This window comes from Saccopteryx leptura, chromosome 6, assembly GCF_036850995.1.
Source record: "Saccopteryx leptura isolate mSacLep1 chromosome 6, mSacLep1_pri_phased_curated, whole genome shotgun sequence".
NCBI classification, from domain to species: Eukaryota; Metazoa; Chordata; class Mammalia; order Chiroptera; family Emballonuridae; genus Saccopteryx; species Saccopteryx leptura.
The window spans coordinates 49939964-49964925 of NC_089508.1; the positions used below are offsets into that span (position 1 = coordinate 49939964).

At 38.1% G+C, this 24962-nt stretch overlaps 1 protein-coding gene and 1 pseudogene across 1 annotated transcript; one reads left to right on the forward strand and one right to left on the reverse strand.

Annotated features, from left to right (window-relative positions):
• Positions 1 to 3936: 3936 nt before the first annotated feature.
• Positions 3937 to 23020, reverse strand: SPESP1 (sperm equatorial segment protein 1). Its single transcript, XM_066343171.1, has 2 exons — positions 22839 to 23020; positions 3937 to 4966 (listed from the first exon to the last, which is right to left on the reverse strand). Exons 1-2 carry the CDS (start codon positions 22897 to 22899, stop codon positions 3969 to 3971), a joined length of 1059 nt encoding a protein of 352 aa, XP_066199268.1. The 5' UTR covers positions 22900 to 23020; the 3' UTR covers positions 3937 to 3968.
• LOC136376805 (cytochrome c-like) lies at positions 9122 to 9471 on the forward strand (annotated as a pseudogene).
• Positions 23021 to 24962: the final 1942 nt, after the last annotated feature.

Here is a 24962-nt window from a genome sequence, read left to right on the forward strand (position 1 = left end):
GAAAGAAAGAAAGAAAGAAAGAAAGAAAGAAAGAAAGAAAGAAAGAGAGAAAGAGGAGGGAGAGAGGGAGGGAGAAAGGGAGGAAGGGAGGGAGGGAGGGAGGAAGGAAGGAAGGAAGGAAGGAAGGAAGGAAGGAAGGAAGGAAGGAAGGAAGAGGAGGGAGAGAGGGAGGGAGAAAGGGAGGAAGGGAGAGAGGGAGGGAGAGAGGAAGGAAGGAAGGAAGGAAGGAAGGAAGGAAGGAAGGAAGGAAGGAAGGAAGGAAGGAGGGAGGGAGGGAGGGAGGGAGGGAGGGAAGGAGGGAAGGAGGGAAGGAAGGAGCTGTCAAGCCACAAAAAGACATGGAGGGACCTTAAATACACATTACAAAGTGTTGCAAAAAATAAGCAACAGCAGTAAAGAGTAAAGAGTGCTATTATTTTAAAAGAAACTATGTATTCCTTTTATAACTCATACTTTTTTTTTTTTTTTTTTTTTACAGGGACAGAGAGTCAGAGAGAGGGATAGATAGGGACAGACAGACAGGAACAGAGGGAGATGAGAAGCATCAATCATCATTTTTTAGTTGCGACACCTTAGTTGTTCATTGATTGCTTTCTTATATGTGCCTTGACCGCGGGTCTTCAGCAGACCGAGTAACCCCTTGCTTGAGCTAGCGACCTTGGGCTCAAGCTGGTGAGCTTTTTTGCTCAAGCCAAATGAGCCCGCGCTCAAGCTGGCAACCTTGGGGTCTTGAACCTGGGTCTTCCACATCCCAGTCCGACGCTCTATCCACTGTGCCACCGCCTGGTCATGCTGTATTCCTTTTATAATATAGCTAATTGTATGGGAGTTATTTTTGATCCCCACTACTCCCTCAGTCCCCATATATCCATTCAATCACCAAGGAAGAGAGGGAGGGAGGGAGGGAGGGAGGAAGGAAGGAAGGAAGGAAGGAAGGAAGGAAGGAAGGAAGGAAGGAGGGAGGGAGGGAAGGAGGGAAGGAAGGAGCTGTCAAGCCACAAAAAGACATGGAGGGACCTTAAATACATATTACAAAGTGAAATAAGCCAATCTGAATAGTCTATACACTATATGCTTCTAACTATGCTATTATGACATTCTGGAAAAGACAAAGGTATAGAGACTATAAAAATATCAGCGTTGCCAGGGGTTGGAGGAGTGGGGGAAGAAGAGGAAGAGATGAACAGATGGAGCATAGGGCATATTTATGGCAGTAAAACTATTGTGTATGATACTGTCATGGTGGATGCTCTTCATTATGCATTTGTCAAAAACCATAGAATATACAACACAAAGAATAAACCTTAATTTAAACTAGGGCCTTCAATTAATAATAATGTATCAACATTGCTTCATCAATTATAAATGTATCACATTAATACAAAATGTAAATAATAGAGAAAATTATGGGGGAGGAAAGGTAGGTAGGTGGGATCTTTATACTGCCTGACCAATTTTTCTTTAAGCCTACAATTGCCCAAAAAGAATGAAGACCTATATTTTTTTAAAAATAGGTCACAATTGGAGAATTCTATGAACTATTTATTTTGAAAATCATTAAACAAAGAGAAAGATTCAACCATTTGATGTCTTTTCAATATGTACTGGACTACTGGGAAATCAAATTAATAGAAAGTTTCTCTTTACAGACATATTCCAGTTAATAAAGGAAAGAATGCTGTTTTCATTTGCAATACCTGATCAATTAATCTATCCAGGTAATGATCATCAATGGCTGCTAAATACAAAAGGAGACACACCAGATGGTAAAATATTGTACAATACCATCTTGACCAAAGGGGAAAAAAAAGGTAAGCCTGATTCTGATAAAGTCTCTAGATCCAACTACCAATTTATAGAAAATACAGAGGACAGGGAAACATATACTAAATGGCATTAGGGGGATACAATCAGCGAAATCTGTATTGTTTAAAACCAAAGACAAATTGCTTTGATAAATAAATTTCAAGGAGAAAAAAAGATGTCGGAAGAAATCTTTAGATGAAAAGAGACTGAGTCAAATCAACCAATCTCAGTGTGTAAACTTTATCTGGATCTTGATTCATACAAATTCTAAATTTAAAAAATTATTAGACAATTGGAAATTTTAACATTGACTGAATATTGGATGATATTAAAGAATTATTAAATTGTTAAGTGTAATAATTTTGTAGTAGTGGTATTTTAATAAAACTTACAGAGCTTCACACTGTTATATTTACAGATGAAATGAAAAAGTATAAGTGATTTATTTCAACATAAAGTAGGAAAAATGAAAAGGGGTAGGGGTTTTGGTGCAACAAGATCAGTCATTAGTATATAATTATTGAAATTGTATAATAAGTACATGGGTTTATTATATGAATCTGTTTATTTTGGCACATGTTTAAAATTTTCCAAAGTAAAATTATTTTAAAAAATAAGCAACAGCAGTAAAGAGTGCTATTATTTTAAAAGGAACTATGTATTCCTTTTATAATATAGCTAATTGTGTGTGTTATTTTTGATCCCCGCTACTCCCTCAGTCCCCATTTATCCATTCAATCACCAAATTCTGCTCATTTTACCTCTTTATTGCCACTTCTTCCATCTAGTCCAAACTAAATTTGGCCGGTGTACAGTGTACTTCTATTTTTATATACCTCCCAAACTGTAGCCAGAATGCTATATTAAAAAAACAACAACATTTAATCATACTGATATCCATCCTTTGCTTAAAATCCATGAATGACTTCTTATTGATCATAGGATAAAGGCTAAAATCTTCAATATGCAATTTAAGACCTTTCTGACCCCATGTACCTCACCAGCTCCGTCCTGATAGGCCCTCCCTTGCCTTTCTATTATACTCCAGCTACTTGTTGAACTTGCTACACTCATTCTCAGCTCAGAGCATTCATACACGCTGTTCCCTCTCCTGGAATGTCCACATCCCTCTTACACACACTCCCTCGTCCTTTAGATCCCACCTAAATGCTATCTTCTCAGAGTAGCTTTCCTATAACTCCTGGGCTAGGTCAAATTTCTCACACTTTCATAACAACCTGTCACAACTGAAATTTAAACATTGTTAAAATCATTTGCTTAGTGTCTCTCTTTCCTGATACAATATAATCTAAGAGAAGGAATTAGATCTTATTATTGTATCCCCAAATCCAACCACTTTGTCCTGCACATAGTAGAAGGTCAATATATCTTTATTAAACTATAAATGATTGGCTTGATGAATGAATAAATAAATAAATTTAAATATAATACTGGTCAAATCATGAAACAGGATGACCTGTACTATAATTATAATATTACATGGCTAAGCTTATGATGTTAGTCATACGCCTAAATAAAAGATTTGCAAAGCTTCAATGTACATGTATATAAACAAACAGAAAGAAGAAATAAGTGAGAATGACTTTATCACCAATCCAGGTTACAGTTCTTCACTGATACTCCAAAAGTACTTAACAAAGGAAAAGAGGTATCTTAATATTCATCCACCTTTCAAAGGAGGCACACATATATCCATATAAAAGTAGTTTTGATACAAGCTCTATTTTTCTAAGCTATTCAGACAAAAAAATCAAATTCTTTGGAAGAGTAATAAAAACCATATATCCTATAATTTTACATTTATATGCAATCATTAAAAACAAGCCACACAGTTTCTTAACTCTTAAAATGGATGAATTTAACTAATTTATTCAAATAAAATCAAAGCTTAAATATTTTAAAGATTAGATTGTTATAACTTTTAAAATTAATTAATTAATAAAAACTACAAACTCCTGAACCAAAATTTTATTTGAAATTATTAGGCATATTGATGCATATGAAAAATTTTCATAACATATGACATGTAAAGATGTTAGCACATGGAACTACAATAGAAAAATATTTTTATACAACTTTTGAATCACTAATATGCTTATTTCTCCTGTGAATAAATGTCCAATTGTCTTAAGTCATCTTTGTCATGGAACATCAAGTAGGTTTAAAATTTTTATATTATTGTTTAATAACTTCCTAATAAGTTTTTGAGTTTCTAGTTGACTTACACATAATATATTTTTCAATATATTGATTACAGTAATAGCTTTTTCTCTCATCTCTGATGGAACATATTTAATATCTAAATATTGAGATAACTTAGATCTTGAATTATACAGCATGTTAATAACAGTTTCAATGTTATCAATTTCAAAACTGCTTCGTCCTAGTGGTAATAACTGAGATTCATACATTTTTTTTAATTTATGTTCTGCTGACGCTGCGAGAGCAAAGCTTCGCTTCAGGTGATCTCTGGAGGCTTTAATGTCCTTTCTATATTCTGGTTTGAAGCTTTCAGGAAGAGGTACCTGTTGCACTAGCGAACTAATATCTGAAATTTTCTTCAGAATGTCTTTATTACGCAGAACTAGTGGGTGATTTCTAAGTGTTGGTGTTTCATAATTGCCCGAGAGCTGAGGAACATCTTCTATTTCCGTGACGGTATCCAAGTCAGTGCTACTACTTGGAGTACTTGGAGTTAATTCATCTTGCCATAATATTGGTGCCATGATTTGTTTTGTGGTTGGCTCTGGCTCCGGCTCTGGTAACAGCTCTGGTTCTTCTTTTTCAATAAAAGGTTCTTCTGTACGTAAAACAACAGAAATATTGTTTGGCTTAATTGACCAGAATGCAGTACTTTCGGTTTGTTTTTTCCTCCCTGTTTCCATTGGGAAGCCTCTAGTAGTGAAAGTTGAGGTGTTATCTCTGATAGGGTTGATTAAAACATTCTCAGTTGAAGCTTTGTCATTTGTAATCAACTCCTTTAATCTCGATACCTTTGTTTTCCTAGCATATACATTATTTGGAGACTCTGATTTTTTCTCCCGGCCTGACTCCCTAGTGGGAACACTAAGTAGTAGGTTCTGTAAAACCTGTACATAATGATTCACGCTTCGTTCTTCGTCAGGTGTCACAGTTATTCCTTGAGGAGGAAAACATCAAACAATAAGTAAAATTTAGTATTATACATAACATATTGACAAAAATCTACTGACCCAAATTTACTTCATATGCTATCACTTAAAAGTTGAGATAAAAAGAAAACAAGAAATAAAGTATATCTAACAGTCAACTTTTATTTAAAAGAACAAAATGATTTTTTCAGATTCGTATTAAAATGGATGAGTGAGGTTAGTGCAAAACTTACATATTGACACAATTCTCTCTACCTTTTTGCTTTTACTCTCCCATATAACTTATGATTCATTAGGTAACTTATTAAAACAAAATTCTTGATTATGTTTTCCAATACAGTGGTGTGCTGGAATAACTCCACACTGGCTCAGCAGAGCCAACTGTTAAATTTGAGAGATTTTCTGAGCTACTTATTAAACATAAACATCATTAAAAATTAAATTATCTGAATTTAATTTGCATTTAGACAAGTTGCATTAAAGAAAAAATTAATAAATATTCAAAACTCATCGCTTTCTTATTATTTTATTTCATTCTACTACTATCTATCTTGAGGTTAGCCAGGCTATCTGTACGGTAGAAATGCCAGGTAATGGTGTGCTACTGGATATCTCTTTGTACCTCCCTGTTCAGTGATGTCAAGTAGGTAGCTTGAAATCAGCCATGATGGTCCAATGCTGTAAATCAGGGCTTACCCGTCTTTCCAAAAAGCCAGTTAAACATTTACCAGTGTACCACTGCCTTCAACCCAGCAAAGATCTAACTACAGCCCATGGGTCATATCCACCCAAATGTGTTTGTGAATAAAGTTTTATTGGAACCAGCTAGTCTTGCCCATTTGATTATGTATTATCTATAGCTGCTTCTGGCTGCAACAGTAGAGTTGAGTAGTTGCAACAGAGACCACATGGCCTAAAAAGAGGAAAATACTACCTGGCTTTTTTTATAAAAAAAGTTTACAGATTCCTGTGTAAACCATCAACATCTCACTCTTATAACAAAAATCACAGTTCTACCTATACTGGTATTTTGCAGTATCTAAGTGGTAAAGCTTCTCATTTCCAATGTGGAAAACAAAAGACGAGCGTTCATAGCGACGTCACTTTTTGATCCTTTGATGTCGGCTCTTCCTATCATTGTGAAGCAGAATTCACCAATTGCTCATCCACTAATAGGGAACGTGAGCTGGGATTAGACCGTTGTGAGACAGGTTAATTTTACCCTACTGATGATATGTTGTTACCATGATAATCCTGCTCAGTATGAGAGGAACCGCAGGTTCAGACATTTGGTGTATGTGCTTGGCTGAGGAGCCAATGGGGCGAAGCTACTCTCTGTGTTTTTAAATTCTTTTTTATATATAAAAAAAGAAAAGAAAAGAGACTATTTAATAAGATATTCTGAAATTCTGCTCAATTCCCTACTCCTAATCAGGAGCTTTTAATTTTAAGTGTTAGAATTTTGTGTTGCATGTAAATCTTTTTAAAGGGAAAACAATCTCTAACATTGTTTTCTTTTCTTTTTATAGATTTTATTTATTTATTTTAGAGAGGAGAGAGAGAAAGTGAGAGAGAGAGGAAGGGGGAGGAGCAGGAAGCATCATTTCCCATATGTGCCTTGACCAGGCAAGCCCAGGGTTTTGAATGGGCAACCTCAGCATTCCAGGTTGACGCTCTATCCAATGTGTCACCACAGGTCAAGCTTCATTTAAGTTTGAATAGACTTTGCCACTATCATGGATCCTAATTAATTTAATTAAAATAAATAAGTCACTTTTGGCCAAACTCTAATGCATAACATCTATCTGAACCCTCCCTATGCAGGCAATATGAAATATAGTGACAAACTTTCTGTTCAGGAGGTACTGTTTGTTATTCAGCTGTTTGTCAAGCACAAAGTAGTCCAAAAATACTTTAATTTACTTTTCGGCTCTCTTCTTTAACCCTTCTGTTACAACTTAGAAAGACCAGATGAAGGTTAATCAAAATTAAAAGCATATTTCTAAATTTTAGAAAATTCTTAATGAGAACAGCTTAGTGAGGAAATATGATAGCGGGAAGATGCTAGACTTGCCTGCAGATCTGGGTTCTACAGGTAGGTTCTGCTTTTTATGTCATGCTTAGAAAAGCTGCATACTCTAAGCTCTATATGATAATGGTGAGTGAGAAAAAGGAAGATACAGAACATGAGGTAGGTTTTTTTTTTTTCTTTTTTTTTCTGTATTTTTCTGAAGCCGGAAACGGGGAGAGACAGTCAGACAGACTCCCACATGCGCCCGACCGGGATCCACCCGGCACGCCCACCAGGGGGCGACGCTCTGCCCCTCCGGGGCGTCGCTCTGTTGCAACCAGAGCCACTCTTGCGCCTGGGGCAGAGGCTGAGGAGCCATCCCCAGCGCCGGGGCCATCTTTGCTCCAGTGGAGTCTCCGCTGCGGGAAGGGAAGAGAGAAACAGAGAGGAAGGATAGGGGGGAGGGGTTGAGAAGCAGATGGGCTCTTCTCCTGTGTGCCCTGGCCAGGAATCAAACCCGGGACTTCTGCACGCCAGGCCGATGCTCTACCACTGAGCCAACTGGCCAGGGCCATGAGGTAGGTTTTGATATTATCTTTATAGTAACATTTTAAAATCACTAACATAATATCACACATTTTATCTGTGAATTGTGGATTAAAAAAAAACAGACAAAAGGTAACAAAGCAAACTCATGTGGGTAGCTGCCTCTTGGGAGAGGGACTGAGATTGATATTGGTCATTAAAGAGGACTTTAGACTTATCTACAGTGTTTACCATTCCCTCAAAACACACAAGCATACACTCCTAATCATTTAAAGTTACATTCTAGAAAGTAATATAACTTATTTATGTGTTCTCATATGTATACAATGCATCGTCCTGAATCTAGAGCTCTCCTGAAGGAAAATATTAAGTAAAATGAATATGTAGATGAAAGAAAGAAAGAAAGGGAGGGAGAAAGATAGAAAGAAAAGAGAAAGAAAGAAAGAAAGAAAGAAAAGAAAAAAAGAGAAAGAAAGAAAGAAAAGAAAGAAAGAAAGAAAGAAAGAAAGAAAGAAAGAAAGAAAGAAAGAAAGAAAGAAAGAAAAGGCAAGAAGGGAGGGAGGGAGGGAGGAATGAAAGAAAGAACAAAGGAAGGAAGGAAGGGAGGGAGAGAGGGAGGGAGGAAGGGAGGGAGGAAGGAAAGGGAGGGAGGAAAGAAAAAGGAAAAAAGAAAGAAAGAAAGAAAGAGAGAGGGAGGGAGAAAGAAAGAAAGAAAGAAAGAAAGAAAGAGAGAGAGGGAGGGAGAAAGAAAGAAAGAAAGAAAGAAAGAAAGAAAGAGAAAGAAAAAGAGGAAAGAAAGAAAGAAAGAAAGGAAAGAAAGGAAGGAAAGGGAAGAAAGAAAAGGGAAGGAGGAAGGGAGGAAGGGAGGAAGGGAGGAAGGGAGGAAGGGAGGAAGGAAGGAAGGAAGGAAGGAAGGAAGGAAGGAAGGAAGGAAGGAAGGAAGGAAGGAAGGAAGGAAGGAAGGAAGGAAGGAAGGAAGGAAGGAAGGAAGGAAGGAAGGAAGGAAGGAAGGAAGGAAGGAAGGAAGGAAGGAAGGAAGGAAGGAAGGAAGGAAGGAAGGAAGGAAGGAAGGAAGGAAGGAAGGAAGGAAGGAAGGAAGGAAGGAAGGAAGGAAATCTATTCTGGTTCTGGCTCTACCTCTTCTTATCTTCATGACTAAAGCAATTACTTAATTTATTCAAACTATAAAACTAAGATACTATATCTGCCCTTTTATCTCATAGAAAAATAAATTACATACCTGAAAATATTTTAAAAGCTACAGAGCACTATTAAGATAATAATATTCTCTATAATGGCAACTGCTTACATTTCTCATTTTAAAATATAAATTTAAGTTACTAAAAAGAACTCTAAAAACATGCTTTATATCCTATTTCGTAAAAAAACTCTAGAAGCTTTCCTTCTAAAGACAAAAACAAGGTCAGGATACGTATATTTCCGTTACTATTTAACAGGGTTTTGGAGGTATTAGTCAATAGAATTAGACAAGGAGAAATAAATGGAAGCATGAGACTTCAGATGAAAAGGTAAAATTAGAGAGTGGGATGTTTGGCTTGTTGTGAGCAGGGACTTCTGTGCTGCGTGACAAAAGAGCAATTTCAGAATGGGTGATGGTGAGAAGGGCAAGAAGAACAAAAGTTCAGAAGTGTGCCAGTGTTATACTGTGGAAAAGGAAGGCAAGCACAGAACTGGGCCAAATCTCCATGGTCTATCTGGGTGAAAGACAGGTCAGGATGCTGGATTTTCTTACACGGATGCCAACAAGAACAAAGGCATCACCTGAGGAGAGGCTACACTGATGGAGTATTTGGAGAATCCCAAGAAGTACATCCCTGGAACAAAAATGACCTTTGCTGGCATTAAGAAAAGTGCAGAAAAGGCAGACTTGATAGCTTACCTCAGAAAAGCTACTAATGAGTAATAGTTGGCCGCTGCCTTATTTATTACAAAATAAATGTTTCATGACTTTTTTAATGTGAATCGTATTTAAATTGATCTCATACCCCAGAATTCAGATCATGAATGGCTAGTAGAACATTTCTTTTCGGCAATCCAGATTTAAATAAGATTGGCTTGCGGTTAAATGAATATAATCAGCTTCTTGAACTTTGATGGTAATTTCAGTTAAGTGCTATGACTGTTTTCCCCTTCTAAAAGTGATTGGACTTGATTCATATTGTTCAGCTTTTCACAGACACGGTGAATGCCTGTAGGAGATTGGTTTTATATTTAGATTTATATAACTGGTTATATTGATATGTTTAAAGACTGTGGAAACCCCTTCACTGTCTCTTAGAACAGCAAGTCACTTGTGTTTCAAGTTGTGTCATTAGCCTGTTATAAGGCGAGGGCTGAAGATACACTGGCAGGGTCCATTTTATCTTTTTAGTTGTAAGTATAACAATTTAATTAAAATTCCTGTATCTAAACTGTTGCCTTTTACTTGTGGTTTATGTATAATAAATAGTGTGGTTTATGTATAATATCAAATAAAGAATATTTAACACTTCTCAAAAAAAAAGAAAAAGGTAAAACTATCTTTATATATAGATATAATTATATGTCTGCACACACAAAAGAATCTATTGAAAAGCTACTACAAGGAATAAGAGAATTCAGTAAAGTAGTAAGTTAGAATATCAATAAGTAGTCAATATACAAATATAAACCAGTTACAAGATAAAATGAGAAATACTATTTTGATAACAAAAAAGAAAAAGATCTAATAATAAAGTTTAAAAGAAATGCCTCCATATAATTTACATGAGGAATTACACTAGGTTTATTATAGACTTTCAGAGATCAAGCTCTAATCCCTGGAACCTGCCTGTAAATATTTCTTTATAAGAAAAAAGGGTATTTGTATATGTGATTAAGTTAAGGATCTTGACAAAGAGGGATTATCCTAGATTATCTGGGTGGGCTTTAAATACAATTACAAATGTTCTTATAAGAGAGAGATGGAGAAAGATATGATACACTGACAAGGAGGTGGTAATATGGAGGAGGTGGAAGAGATTAGTGTGAAATAGGCACAAGACAAAGAATGCTGGCAGAGGCCATGAAAATATTGTCTCCTAGCACAGGTCTGCCTTCCACCTTGATTTTAGCTCAGTGAAAATGATTTTAGATTTAGGTCTCCAGTGAGAGAATAAATTTCAGTTGTTTTGAGACACCGTAAATTTATGGTAATTTGTTATAATAACCTTAGAATACTGACAAAAGATATAGTAAAATCTAAAAAGTATAATGCAAACTTCTACAAATGGAATGATATATCGTGTTCTCAGATAAGAAGAATCAATATCATAAAGATACTCAGATGTCATATTCTCTCTGTTAATTCACAGATTTAATATGTTCCTAATAAAACATCATTGATTATTTTCTGAAGACAGAAAAATGGATTATGAAGTTCATTTGAAGAACAAATGAGTAAGGATAGCTAGAAAAATAGGAGATACCCTTATTAGATATTAAATTATAGTATAAAGTCTTTATTATAAAAGTAGTTTAGCATTGCATATGAATATATAGATGAATGGAATAGAACAGAAAAAAAAAAGAAATAAACTGAATTGCAAATTGAAATATAGCTCAAGGCGAAGAAAAGTTTCAATTTATAGGCCTGACCTGTGGTGGCACAGTGGATAAAACATTGACCTGAAAATGCTGAGGTTGCCGGTTCGAAACCCTGGGCTTGCCTGGCCAAGGCACATATGGGAGTTGATGCTACCAGCTCCTCCCTCCTTCTCTCTCTCTGTCTCTCCTCTCTCTCTCTCTCTCTCTCTCTCTCTCTCTTCCTCTCTGTCTGTCTCTCCCTCTCCTCTCTAAAATGAATTAAAAAAATTTTTTTTTAAAGTTTCAATTTATAAAGTATCCCAGACAATAAATAAAGAAGCCATTTATAATGAGAATATGATCATTTTGCAATGATTATCAATATCAATGATTAATTATATCACAGAGAGATACAAAATTAGACATGCATCCCCATGAAAGAACACAACACCTTCAATGTAGTAGTTTTTCAAAATAGGTCAAATTTAAATCAAACAGGTGTCTCTAGAACTAATTAACAATATACAGAAAATACATAGGACAACAAAGAAAATACATGGGACAACAAAGGAAAATATAAACTACATGATGGGTATGTAATTAGCAAAATTTAGACTGTAGGAAACTACAGGGCATATGGTTCAATTTCTTCAACAATTACATTGCAAAGGGGAAAATAGAAATGAAAGAAGAACTACAAGTTAAAAGGGAATTAACAGACATATCAACAAATTACATGTATGAATCTTATTTGAATCCCAACTCAATCAAACTGGAAGAAAGAGAAAATCAGGAAAATTTGAACACGGACCAGATATTTTATAATATTGGAGTGATTATCTTTTTAGGTACAAAATTCACATTGTTGTGTTTTTAAGTACTTATATTTTAGTTCTACATGTTGAAATATTTACTGATAAAATTACATGCTGTCTGGAATTTCTGTCTAAATAATCCAAGCCTGAAAAGTTGGGTGGGGAGGGGAAAAAGAATATAGGTAGAGCTATCAATAAAACAAGATTAATTATGGGTTAATAATAGTTGAAGCTGGTTAAAGATATACAGAGCTTTATTATACCTTTCTTTCTACTTGTGTATATATTGAAATTTTTCCATAATAAAATGTATTTTTAATCAATTTTGAAAAAAATTGCTTCTGAGCAATTATTCATACTCAAATCTAAAATCTACAAGCAACAAATGCTTCAATGCTTTTAAGAAGACATTTCCATTAGATTATAGTCTGTTAAGCATTCAATTTTTAATCATTTAACTTTTCTAATAGCAGTAAATAGGATTCCCAGGTTACTATTAGATGAATTACATTGTCAAAGGACAGGAAAAGGAGAAACTTACTGCTAGTTGATTTCTAAAAAAAACCCCAAAATACTCATTATCCCTTTATACTGTGACTCAGGCAACACTAAAACACTTGTTCATGACTGCCAATCAACAGACACTCTGTTTTCTACCTTGCTTTTTCTCCTTCTTGTACCCTTTGTCTCCACATTGTTCTGTTGTTGAATCCATCCTCTCCCCCACCCACTTCAACCTCCTACTTTTGTCCCCCTAAAATATCTGTATGTTTCATATTGGCCTTCTCAGTTCTGCTAATCAGAACTGTTCCTGCAAGTGAACTCAGTCTTTATAAAAATGTTTGCAGGCAAGGTAGTAAAAGATAGTCAAGCCTCAATTATCCTTACAGATGGCCCTGCGCACTGTGAAAACCTGCTTTAATTTTTAGGAGGTTCTAGAAGGATGAATAGACTTCAAATTCTTACAAAGACCAGACTACTCTGCTAGAAGTTGTGTTATTAAACTTTGAATACTTGTAGTCCACACCGGTATATTTTATAACATCTTTTCTATTTTTACCAGTTAGTGATCCAACCAAACATATCAAAGTCTCAGAACATTGCTGAAGTGAGAATTCAGCCTTGAAAACCCACAATGCTGTTTTCCAGTGCCTCTAGTCAGCAGGATGGCTACTCGCTAAGCAGGCTTGATTAGTAGGAATCATAGATATGGAAGTTATAGCTGAGCTTGAGGCGGTCTGCATTTCTCTTCTTGAAATAGAACAGGGAGAATTAGTCACATGACAGATAATAGGAAAGTAAACAAAATGGTAAAACAACTAAGAACAAAGTGGCATGAAATCTTAAGGGGAAATTAGAAAACAGTGATTGAAAAGACCACAACTCCTCTGACTTAGCAATCACCATGTGCCAGATACTATACTAAGGGCTTTGTGCTTTTATAAAGAGGAAAAAAAGGATACTTAGAAAGGACAAGTAATTTGCCTAACATTATATTCAACTTGTAAGTGGTAAGAATGGGATTCAAATACATGTTGTCTTGCTTCAAAGCAGGTACACAATGTGTCATACAAGATGACACAGGATGCCAACAAAGTAGTAAGTGTACAATGATAAAATGGTCTGGGAAGAATACAACTGTTTTAAAATACGTGTGAATATTAAAATATAATCAATAAATAAATTTCTTAAAATGTACAAAAGTTTGTTTTACTGACAACTGGACCAGACCAAAATGCATCCCTTTCATATATGAAGGTATATTTGGAAATAGTAACTGATGCAAATTTAGTATGTTTTCTTACCCCAAGTATGGGTAGGAACTGATAGTGAATGACTTACAAAAAAATAAATTCACTTCACACAGAAGTAAAGGGCAAATTAATTAGTTTTGAGTTTATTCAGAGGAAAATAATAAAATCATTATTTTAAAATGAGCAATAAAATATAAAATTTCAATCAATAAGTAAATTCAAAAAAATGTATTTCCTTCTCATAGAATGGCCAGTTAAAGGAGGAACAACAGGGTAAGGAGGAACATAAAAGCCAATTAGCATGAAAACTTGCTAAAAATTCACTGTTCACAAGAGAAACACAAGTTAAAAACAATTTTTATTTTGTCAGTCAAGTAGTCAAATTTTTTTAAACAATAAAACCTAGAATTCCTTACTTCCTTTATGATCCTGAGATCCTTCACTAGTCTCTCTCTAGCACGTTGATCTTTTCTTTATAAAATTTAGGATAATTTTACCTATATATATTTGTTTAATGATTGTTAACTGCTACATATTGTCAGCTGTTGGAGAGCTGTAACAATGTCTGCTCTGTTCCCTGAATCCCCTGCCTAACTAACCAGTGCCCAGAGCCCTGGGAAACAATCAAAAACCATTTGTTAAATGAATGAGTGAAGGAATGAGCCACAAGCTGGCAAGTGTGTAAATTAATTGGTCTAGTCATTTATCTTAAGGAACAGGTTTAAAAAACTGTATGTTTAAAATAAATCTGCTGGTCTAAAGACTGTTTTTGTTTGTGTTTTTTTGGGGGTATTAATCATTTAATAATTATTAAGGTAATAATCTGGGAAATAAAAACATTATTTTAGGCAAAGAAGGAAGATTTTATAATAATTAAAGATATAGCTTTAACCGTATTTTTCAAATTTTCTAAGTCTGAAGTTTATCTAAAAGAACATCATAAACATTGTAGTTAAGCAATTCCAATTTTCAGGAAGCCCCCGCATGTCTTCTAACTGGCCCTTGCTAAAATGGCCTAGTTTAAATCACATAAGTTACTAAATTTGTTTAAGTTCTATTAATTTTATTTTATTGGATTTTATCAATCTCTAAAGTAACGTTGCATTAACACAATTTTAAGTAAATTATAATCTTAAGCAATGTTAATATACCTTCAAATTTACCTAATACATATTTAAAGTAGGCAGTTCAATAGTTTTTAATTCACAGTTGTGCAACTATTATCACAAACTAAGTTTAAAACTGTTTCAGCACCCCCACAATAAATCCATTCCCAACTGCCCCTATTTCCCAGCCTAGGCAACCACTAATCTACTTTCTTTCTCTATGGATTTGCCTATTCTACACATTACATATAAATGAAATCACACAAAATGTGTTCTTTTGTTATTGACTTCTTTCACTTAACAGGGTTTTAAGGTTATCTGTATTGTAGCACGTAACAGTATTTCATTCCTTTTTTTTCCTGTGATGTCAGTTGCTACTTCTCTTTCATTTCTGATTTTATTTGAGTTCTTTCTTTTTCTTGATGAGTCTGGTTAAAGGTTTGCTAATTTCTCTCTTTTTCTTTATGATTCTGGTTAAAGCTTTATTAATAGAAAGGACTACCATTGTCTATCTTTTCAAAGAGTCAGCTCTTGGTTTCATTGACCTTTTATATATATTTTTAGACCCTATTTCATTTATTTCTGCTCTCACCTTTCTTCTACACACTTTGATATTTGTTTGTTGTTCTTTCTCTTGTTCCTTTAAGTGTAAGGTTAGATTATTCTTTTGATATTTTTCTTGTTTCTTGAGGTAATCCTGTATTGCTATGAATTTCCCTCTTAGGACTGCTTTCAGTGTCCCATAGGTTTTGGATTGTTGTTTTTATTTTCATTTTTATCAAGGTATCTTTTGATTTCTTCTTTAGCCTCACTGTTAACACATTCATTTGTCAGTAACATGTTATTTAGCCTCCATGTGTTTCTGTGTTTTTCTTCTTATTATTGATTTCTAGTTTCATACCATTGTGGTCAGAGAAGATGCTTGATATGATTTCAATCTTCTTAATGAGATTTGTTTTGTGATCTAATATGTGGGATCTATCCTAAAAAATGTTCCATGTGCACACGAAAAGAATGTATATTCTACTGCTTTGGGTAAAATGCTCTGAAAATATCAAGTAAATCTATCTGGTCTAATGTGTCATTTAAGACTGCTGTTTACTTTTTGATTTTCTGTCTGGAAGATCTATCCATTGGTGTCAATAGCATGTTAAAATCCCCTATTATGACTGTAGTTCTATTTCTCCCTTTATGTTTATCAATATTTGCTTTACATATATACTTAGGTCCTACTATGTTAGGTGCACAGATATTTACAAGGGTTATATATCCTCTTGTTGGATTGATCCCTTTCTCATTACATAATGTCATTTTTGTCTTCTGTTATAGCCTTTGTTTTAAAGCTTATTTTGTCTACGTATTGCCATCCTAGCATTTTTTTGTTATTTGTTTGCATGAAATATCTTTTTCCATTCCTTTGTCTGTGTGTGTCTTTCATCTCAAGTGGGTCTTTTATAGACAGCATATATATGGGTCTTATTTTCTTATCCATTTAGCTACCCTGTCTTTTGATTGGAGCATTTAATCCATTTATTAGTTAAAGTGATTATTGATAGGTAATATTTATTGCTATTTTATTATCTACATCAATGTACCTCTTTTTTTCCTTTCTTTTTAAAGAAGTCCATTTAACATTTCTTGTTATATTGGTTTGTTGGTGATGAACTCTTTTATCTTTTTCTGGTCTGGGAAGCTTTTTGTTTCTCCTTTAGTTTTAACCAATAGCCTTGCTGGGTTGAGTAGTCTTGGTTGTAGGTCCTTACTTTTCATCATTTTGAATATTTTATGCCAATCTCTTCTGGCCTGTGAAGTCTCAGCTCCCTTGAAGGGAACTAACTGTTTTTTCTCTTGCTGGTTTTAAGATTCTCTCTGTCTTTAACTTTTTGAATTTTAATTATTATGTGTCTTGGTATGGACCTCCTTGGGTTCATCTTGTTTGGGATTCTCTCTGCTTTCTGGACTTGTGTGCCTCTTTCCTTCACCAGGTTAAGAAAATTTTCAGATGTTATTTCTTCAAATAGGTTCTCAATCCCTTGCTCTCTTTTCCTTCAGGTACCCTGATAATGTGGATGTTGTTACACTTGATATTGTTCCAGAGGTCCTTTAAACTAAATTCATTTTCTTTCTGCTTTGATTGGGTGTTTTCTGCTATCTTGTCTTCCAAATTGCTAATTCAGTCCCCTGCTTCATCTAATCCAGAGGTAGTCAACCTTTTTATACCTACTGCCCACTTTTGTATCTCTGTTAGTAGTAAAATTTTCTAACTGCCCACTGGTTCCACAGTAATGATAATTTATAAAGTAGGGAAGTAACCTTACTTTATAAAATTTATAAAGCAGAGTTACAGCAAGTTAAAGCATATAAAAATAATTACTTACCAAGTACTTTATGTCGAATTTTTGCTAAGTTTGGCAGAATAAATCTTTATAAAATAACTTACTATAGTTAAATCTATCTTTTTACTTATACTATGGTTGCTCTGCTACCACCCACCATGAAAGCTGGAATGTCCACTAGTGGGCAGTAGGGACCAGGTTGACTACCACTGATCTAATCTGTTGATTCCTACAAGTGTATTCTTCATTTCAGATACTGTATTCTTCATTTCTGACTGGTTCTTTTTATGATTTCTATGCCCTTTTTTAATGCTTACAATGTCTTTATTGAAATTTTCAATGAGTTTATTCTTTCTTCCCCTAAGTTTCTTGAGCATCCTCATAATCATTATTTTGAACGCTGAAACTGGTAGATTGCTTGCCTCCATTTCATTTAGTTCTTTTTCTTGTGATTTCTCCTATTTCATTTGGGAGATGATTCTTTGTCTCCCCATTTTGAATGCCTCCCTGTATTTTTTTCTGTGTATTATGTAGAGCTGCTGTGTCTCCCAGACTTGGTAGAATGGCCTTGTGTAGTAGATGTCCCGTAGGGCCCAGTTTCACAGCCTCTGACTACTTGAACTGGGCACTGCAGCTGTGACCCCTGTGTGGGCTGTGTGCACCCTCCTGCTGTAGCTGAGCCTCTCGTTGTAGCTGGCACATCAACGAGAGGGATTTACCCCATGTCAACAGTTTCGAGAACTGGCTACAGCTATAGCAGAGGAGCTGCTGTGCAGAAGCCAACAGGACTCACTTTGTAGGCACTCTCCTGCCTGACAAATCTACCCTTAACTGTGTCCCTCGTGGAGGTAATTGGGTGGTACTCTATCTGGCATGGTCTGAAGTTGTCCACCCAGTGTGCTGGCTCTGGGAATGGCCAAGGGCCAGTCATAACCCTAATACTACTTGGGCATGAGCTACAAAGCATTCTGCAGGTGGTTGTTACTTGTGCTAGGCTTGGAGGTTCTTGTTGAGGCCAACTGAAACAGGCTAGGTGTCACTAGTGCCTGGCCTGGGACACTTAGAAAGAAGTACAGTGCATGGCAATGCCAGATGCTGCTTTTTTTGGGGTATGTGGACCTTCCAGGGATTTTAGGAAAGTTGGCAGCATGAGCCAAGACAGACCATTTGTATGGAAAAAAACTCTGGAAGCAGCTTGGATAGACCCACAAGTTAAGGAGGTAGAGTCTCAGGGAATCACCAGGGCATGAGGAACAGTGTTAGCCAGGTTGATGCAGACTCAGATGTAGTTCCTGCCTGAGCCTGCAGGGGTGGGGGGGGGGCTCGGTGAAGGAACAATGGCTTCTGCCAGTACCTCTGAGAGAAAGCTGCCCTTCCAGCTCCCACACAAAAGCCAAATAGTTCAGTTTCTCTCTGTATGACCCTGGCACCTTTTGAACTGGTGCCCCAGTGCTGGAGCCCAGAGCAAGTGAGTTCAAGTGAGTCTATGTATCGGCCCTTTAAGAGCAATGCCTGGGACTCCAGAAGCCCTCCATCTCACTCAGCTACAATCTTGCTGTTTTTCACAGCCAAATATTATGGGGATTTATTCTCCCAGCCCTGGCACCTTGTGCTGGGGAGCCCAGTATGGGGCTGGGACCTCTTGCTCCTCAGGGGATACATCTACAACTGAGATACAATATTTCTCCCAATTTTTAACTGTCACAAGTGGGTATGGGACCAGACCTTTCTGTGTCTCTGCCCCTCCTACCACTCTCAATGTAGCTTCTTCTGTACATCCATAGTTATAGGACTTCTGCTCAGCTAGATTTCAGGTCATTCTGAATGAGGTTGTTCTGTAATTTAGTTGTAATTTTGATGTGGTCATGGGAGGATGGGAGTACCACAATTATCTGCTCCACTATCTTTTTTTTTTTTTCTTTTTTGTATTTTTATGGAGCTGGAAACAGGGAGAGACAGTCAGACAGACTCCCGCATGCGCCCGACCGGGATCCACCCGGCACGCCCACCAGGGGCAATGCTCTGCCCACCAGGGGGCGATGCTCTGCCCCTCCGGGGCGTCGCTCTGCCGCGACCAGAGTCACTCTAGCGCCTGGGGCAGAGGCCAAGGAGCCATCCCCAGCGCCCGGGCCATCTTTGCTCCAATGGAGCCTCGGCTGCGGGAGGGGAAGAGAGAGACAGAGAGGAAGGAGGGGGGCGGGGTGGAGAAGCAAATGGGCGCTTCTCCTATGTGCCCTGGCAGGGAATCGAACCAGGGTCCCCCGCACGCCAGGCCGATGCTCTACCGCTGAGCCAACCGGCCAGGGCCTGCTCCACTATCTTAACTGGAAGCCTTACAGTCTTCTTATGTTTATAGCTTTGGGCCCACGAATATTTAGTGACTTCAAATTATATAAGGCAAATTATAGAATTTATTTTAATAGTTAATAGTACTTAAATATATAACAATTATGTTAACGATATTTTAAAAGTTATACATTTTTAAAAAGCAAAAATAATTCTCATTTAAAAAAAAACAAGTTATACAGTGCAAACATTAAAAAGGAATGATTTAAAATTAGAAACTAAAACTAAAACAATGAAAACAACAGATGTAAGGAAATTAATTGAACATATATAAATTTACATATATAGTAAAGAGGCATTTATCAAGCACCACTAGGATGTGTGTACATGTAAAAGAATGTAGACTGCTCTACAGCCAAGTGTCAATCATGTCACACTGAATTTAGATTCATCAGGTACTAGCTAAAGGTGGGTTTGGCCTATTAGAAAGGAATCAGTAGTTACAAGACAATTAAAGTTGTCAACAAATGTAATTACTTAACACCGAGGATTTTTGCATAAGATAACTTAAAAACTGTCTTAGTACTCTAGAAAAAAATTGTTAAAGTTTCATTTTTCATTATAAAAACTTGTGCCTTTTCTTTGGCATGAGAAGCCTTTATTTTTTTCTATGATTTTCTCACACACACACACACACACACACACAAATGGTTGTAATAGTGTCCATATAAAATAAAGAATAAATAACTTACTTAAATCAAATAGAACAATAAGTCTGGTTTCTTTTTATATACTTATTCCAAAAAAATTTCAAATTAGTTAGAGAACAAAAATGAGAGACACAGAGACAGATGAAGTAGCCATGTTAACATTGCCTACATATCCCTCCATCTACTTCTATGGAAAAGAGGTAAATTACATTTTCTAAGATACCTTTTATGGTCTATGACCTGTACATATTTTGCTTATGTCCTTTTCTTTTTCTTAAGTGAGAAGCAGGGAGGCAGAGAGATAAACTCCCACATGCGCCAAACCAGACTCCACCTGATAAGCCCCCAGTGGGGAGGTGCTCTGCCCAGCTGGAGCTGTTGCTCCATTGCTTCCCAACTGACCTATCATATTTTAGCAACTGAGGCGAGGCCATGTAGCAAGCCTCGGCGCTGGGGGCCAACTTGCTCTAACTGAGCCATGACTGTGGGAGGAAAAGGAAGAGACAGAGAGAGAGAAGGGAGGGGGTGTGTGTAAAGAAGCAGATGGTTGCTGCTTCTGTGTGTGCTGACAGGGAATTGAACCAGGACATCCACATGCCTGGCCGATGCACTACCAACACTCCAGGGCCTTTATGTCTTATATATTTTTCAACACAATATCATTCCTTTTTGAGACGTATCCTTTCACTCTCCACAAGACTTTAAAAAGTTTAGGAAAGAGGTTTCAAAGAAAAAGAACAAGCCATGAAATTATTAAGTTTGGTAGAAGGCCCCTTGGAGTTAAGTGACTAGGCAGGGATTGCTATACTGTATGACAGTTATCAATGTCACCTAAACCAAACTCTCCATATATGTTAGTCAGTTGTGAGCTACTGATCTACAACTACAAAAATGCAATAACTAGTATTAGTACTAATGACCACCAGACATCAAGAAAAGATAGTATCATCTTCAGTATGTTCCATTCTTTTGCAGTAAAGAACATTAATTTTTTTTTCTTTTTTTGTTTAAAACAACTAACAATTATAAATGCTAGTATTTAATGGGCTAACTTAAGTTATCTAAGACACTTTATCCAAAGCTTTTGTCTCTACTATTCCTGATTTAGGTTGTGTTATATTTTCACTTTTAAATATAATTAAAAATTTTTTTTTAAATTTATTCCTTTTTTAGAGAGGAGAGAGAGAGAGAAAAAAAAAAAAAGAGGGAGAGAGAGGAAGAGGAGTAGGAAGCATCAACTCCCATATGTGCCTTAACCAGACAAGTGCAGGGTTTCGAACCAGAGACCTCAGTGTTCCAGGTCGATGATTTATCCATCGCATCACCACGGGCCAGGCAAATATAATTCTTAACTAAGACCTTTTAACAATTCTGAAATAACTCTCATGCACTTTAGTACTTTACACCTACCTATTAAATTTTATTTATTTGGTTAAATCAAACCCTAACATTACAAAATGCTATAACGAACTACAGTTAGACTAGATGGACAAGCCACAAGTCATATCTGAATTATCAGGTATCAGACACTGGACTTAACTATTTAAATCCTCAAGGTGCTAATGTTGTAGTCTTAGCGTCCCTGAATTTGACCTTATTAGTTTTCAACTATTGGGGAGGGACAGGTTGTAAGTTACAATTGGACTTAACAAAGGTTTTTAAGCTGTGTTCCCAAGGATATTCTGTGGGAGTGCACAGTGGGTCATGAGTGTCCTGGACCTCTGTGGCCCACAATCCACGTGTTCTCCATGTTTACCACAGGGGTTAAACTTTTTCGGCCCTGGCCGGTTTGCTCAGCGGTAGAGCGTCGGCCTAGCGTGCGGAGGACCCAGGTTCGATTCCCTCTCCACCCCTCCGCTGCGCTTTCCCTCTCTGTCTCTCTCTTCCCCTCCCGCAGCCAAGGCTCCATTGGAGCAAAGATGGCCCAGGCGCTGGGGATGGCTCTGTGGCCTCTGCCCCAGGCGCTAGAGTGGCTCTGGTCGCAACATGGCGACGCCTAGGATGGGCAGAGCATCGCCCCCTGGTGGGCAGAGCGTCCGCCCCTGGTGGGCGTGCCGGGTGGATCCCAGTCCGGCGCATGCGGGAGTCTGTCTGACTGTCTCTCCCTGTTTCCAGCTTCAGAAAAATGGGAAAAAAAAACAAAACAAAAACTTTTTCTATAAAGGGCCAGACACTAAATATTTTAGGTTTTGCATGCCATACGTCACTGTGGCAGCTATTTAACTCTGCTGTTGTAACAAGGGAAAGCAGCATGGGCAATACATAAAGGAATGAGTGTGGCTGTGTTCCTATAAAACTTCCTTTATGAACAATGAAGTTGGACTTGCATACTTTTCACATGTCACTAAAGATCACACTTAAAAATATAAGAACCATTCTTGGCCAGCCAGCCATACAAAAACAGGCCACGTGGGCCCGCGGGCTGTAGCTTGCCCTCCGCGTCTTTATCACACGTGCAGTGACTCTCTCTCCCGAGGACAAGGGCTGGGGTATCATCAAGGACCATCTCCAGCGGGGTAACAGGTTTCACCCGCGAGCCCCACATGCCCAGTCCGCGCATCCCGGTCAAGCCTGGGACTCACTGCCTGGATCACCGTGTTGCCAGGTCAGCCCTGCAGCGGGCAGGAGGTCGCCAGAAGAGGGACACACCCCGGCATCGGAGGCCAGGACCCTGGACAGATGGGAGGAGTACAGAACCAGGACAAAGAAGAGCCAGAACTTCGGCGGCCCGGGATCAGGCCAGGTCACTCACTCGGATGCGCCAGCACAAACGAACTCCATAGCAACAGCGCAACTAAGACTAAGGACTTCATGGGAATCGGCCGCAGCACTCCGCCATGCGACGGGAACGTCCTGAGGCCAGCAGGCCGGGTACTTCAGGACCAGAAAGGGAGGGCGTCGGATGCCGACAGTCCTAACTCAGGGCCCTGGGCGCCCCGCAACGGTTGTCCCGAGTGCGCAAGTGCAGACAGGAGTGGGGGAGGGGAGCGCGAGCGGCCGAGGCCCGCCCCTCCTCTGCACGCGCGGGGGGCGGGGTGACCTCAGCCCGCCCCGCCCTGGTGCGCATGCTCTATCTGCCTTAGAAACTTAGCGCCCAGCGCGGGCCCCCAAAGGCCCGACGCCCAGCGAGTGCAGGAGTTTTGGAGGAGTGCAGGTGGCCGTGCTCCGCCCCTCCAGGAAAGCCGGTATGTAATAGGGCAAAGCACGTCGCTGAGCAGAAGGAACTGTTTGAGAGAAGAGACAACCGGGCCGTTACAACAGCCTGCAAGTGTTATAATGAAGTACTAGGCACTGCGCGGCCCACTCTGTGAGCCCCTCTCCAGAAGAGTTGGGAGGAGGTGGCCTAGTTAGAAGAAAGCTTGGAGCTCACCCCCAAACTTAAAATAGTTCATTCTGATTGAGCGAGGTAGGGGGTAGTTGTTGGAAGTGAGGGAGGAGAGTTAGGCAGAGGCATGAAAGCCACTTTTAGGGGCTTGGGTTTTGTTTTACTTTTTCAAAAAATTACATTCCCGTTTTTATTTTAAAAGAAAACCCTATAGCTATGGAAGATAGGTCGGTGATTCTCAGGGATGGGAAAAGGCCTGACTATAAGAAAGAGCACGAAGGAGTTTTTTGGGGGTGATGGATAGTTGGGGTGCCACGAAATCTAACTAAACATGTCCTAAAATTCATAGAGTTGTGCATCACACAGAATCTATTTTACTACATACTAATTGTCTAAAATTCACATACACCTCTAATTACTGCCTCAGGAAGCAAGGGGCTTGGGTTTTAGTCTGAAGCATGGGGACATACTGCAGATGACCTGGGGACTGTGTGATTAGATTTGCATTCCAGAAAGCTCACTCTTGTAGCATAGAGAATGGGTTGGAGGGAAGCCTGGCTCGAGGCAGGGCGTCAAATGAAGAGAGTGTTCCAATAACACAAGCACGGATTCACAGGGGTCTGGGCTTGTGGTGGCAGAGAGCACGGACATGTCTAATAGACACTTAGAGCTACAATCCAGAAGACTTGGAAGTTAAATGTGAGGAATGAGGGAGAAGATGGTGTCATAGTTCTGGCTTAGGTACCTTTTCATGTGGTGTGAAATGGGGGTGGAAGAGGATAAGTTTAGTTTTAACATTGTTTTATTGAGATGGTCTGTGACCTACTGGGGTGGCCTGTACAGGAGCAGATGGATATAGGACCCTGGAAAGAGCTGAGACAGAGACGGAGGTTTAGGAGGCACCGGCAGCTAGAAGTGGGGATGTATGAGATTACCTGAGCAGCGTTTTTAGTGTGAGAAGGCCCTTGGACTTAAAACAGAGCCCTGTGTAGGCCAGAGAGCAGAGCTTGGACCTGCAAAGGAGACTGAAAGATGGAAGTGGAACTCAGGAGAGCACAGAAGCTTCATGGAAGAGGAGTACAAAACTGTCAAACGCTTCTGAGAAGTCAGATGAGAGAAGGACTTAGATTTAGCAACAGGAACCTTGACAGAAACAGTTTTAGTGGAGAGGTTTCAGCAGAAGCCCAAACACAGTGGGTTGAGGAATGAGTTAAGAGGTGAGGAAGTGTTGAGAGTTAGTATAGACAACCTTTTCAAGGTTGGTGCAGGAGTCTTTAATGTGCTTTACCAGGGTTTAATCCAAATATAGCAGCTTTCTGTAATCAGTTACAACTTGGAAAGCAGCCTGCAACATGTAGCAGAAGCCTTAACATGCTATAAATACTGATATAAATTATATAAGTATAATATAATTAAGGGGGAATATGTCCTAAGACACACATTGTAGTGGATTATATCTGAGATATATTAACTGAGGCCCTACACTCCTTCAGCTTTCTTGTTCCTTACCTTTCATTCCACCACTGAGATATCAGTGATCATCTTAATGCA

What these genes read in the sequence shown, in the direction of transcription:
- SPESP1 (XM_066343171.1), bottom strand. Translation starts at nt 22,899, where the DNA reads ATGAAGTCCTTAGTCTTAGTTGCGCTGTTGCTATGGAGTTCGTTTGTG. An exon ending in GTTTGTGCTGGCGCATCCGA is followed by an intron (nt 4,967 to 22,838) that starts GTGAGTGACCTG and finishes TTCCTCCTCAAG; the next exon opens with GAATAACTGTGACACCTGAC.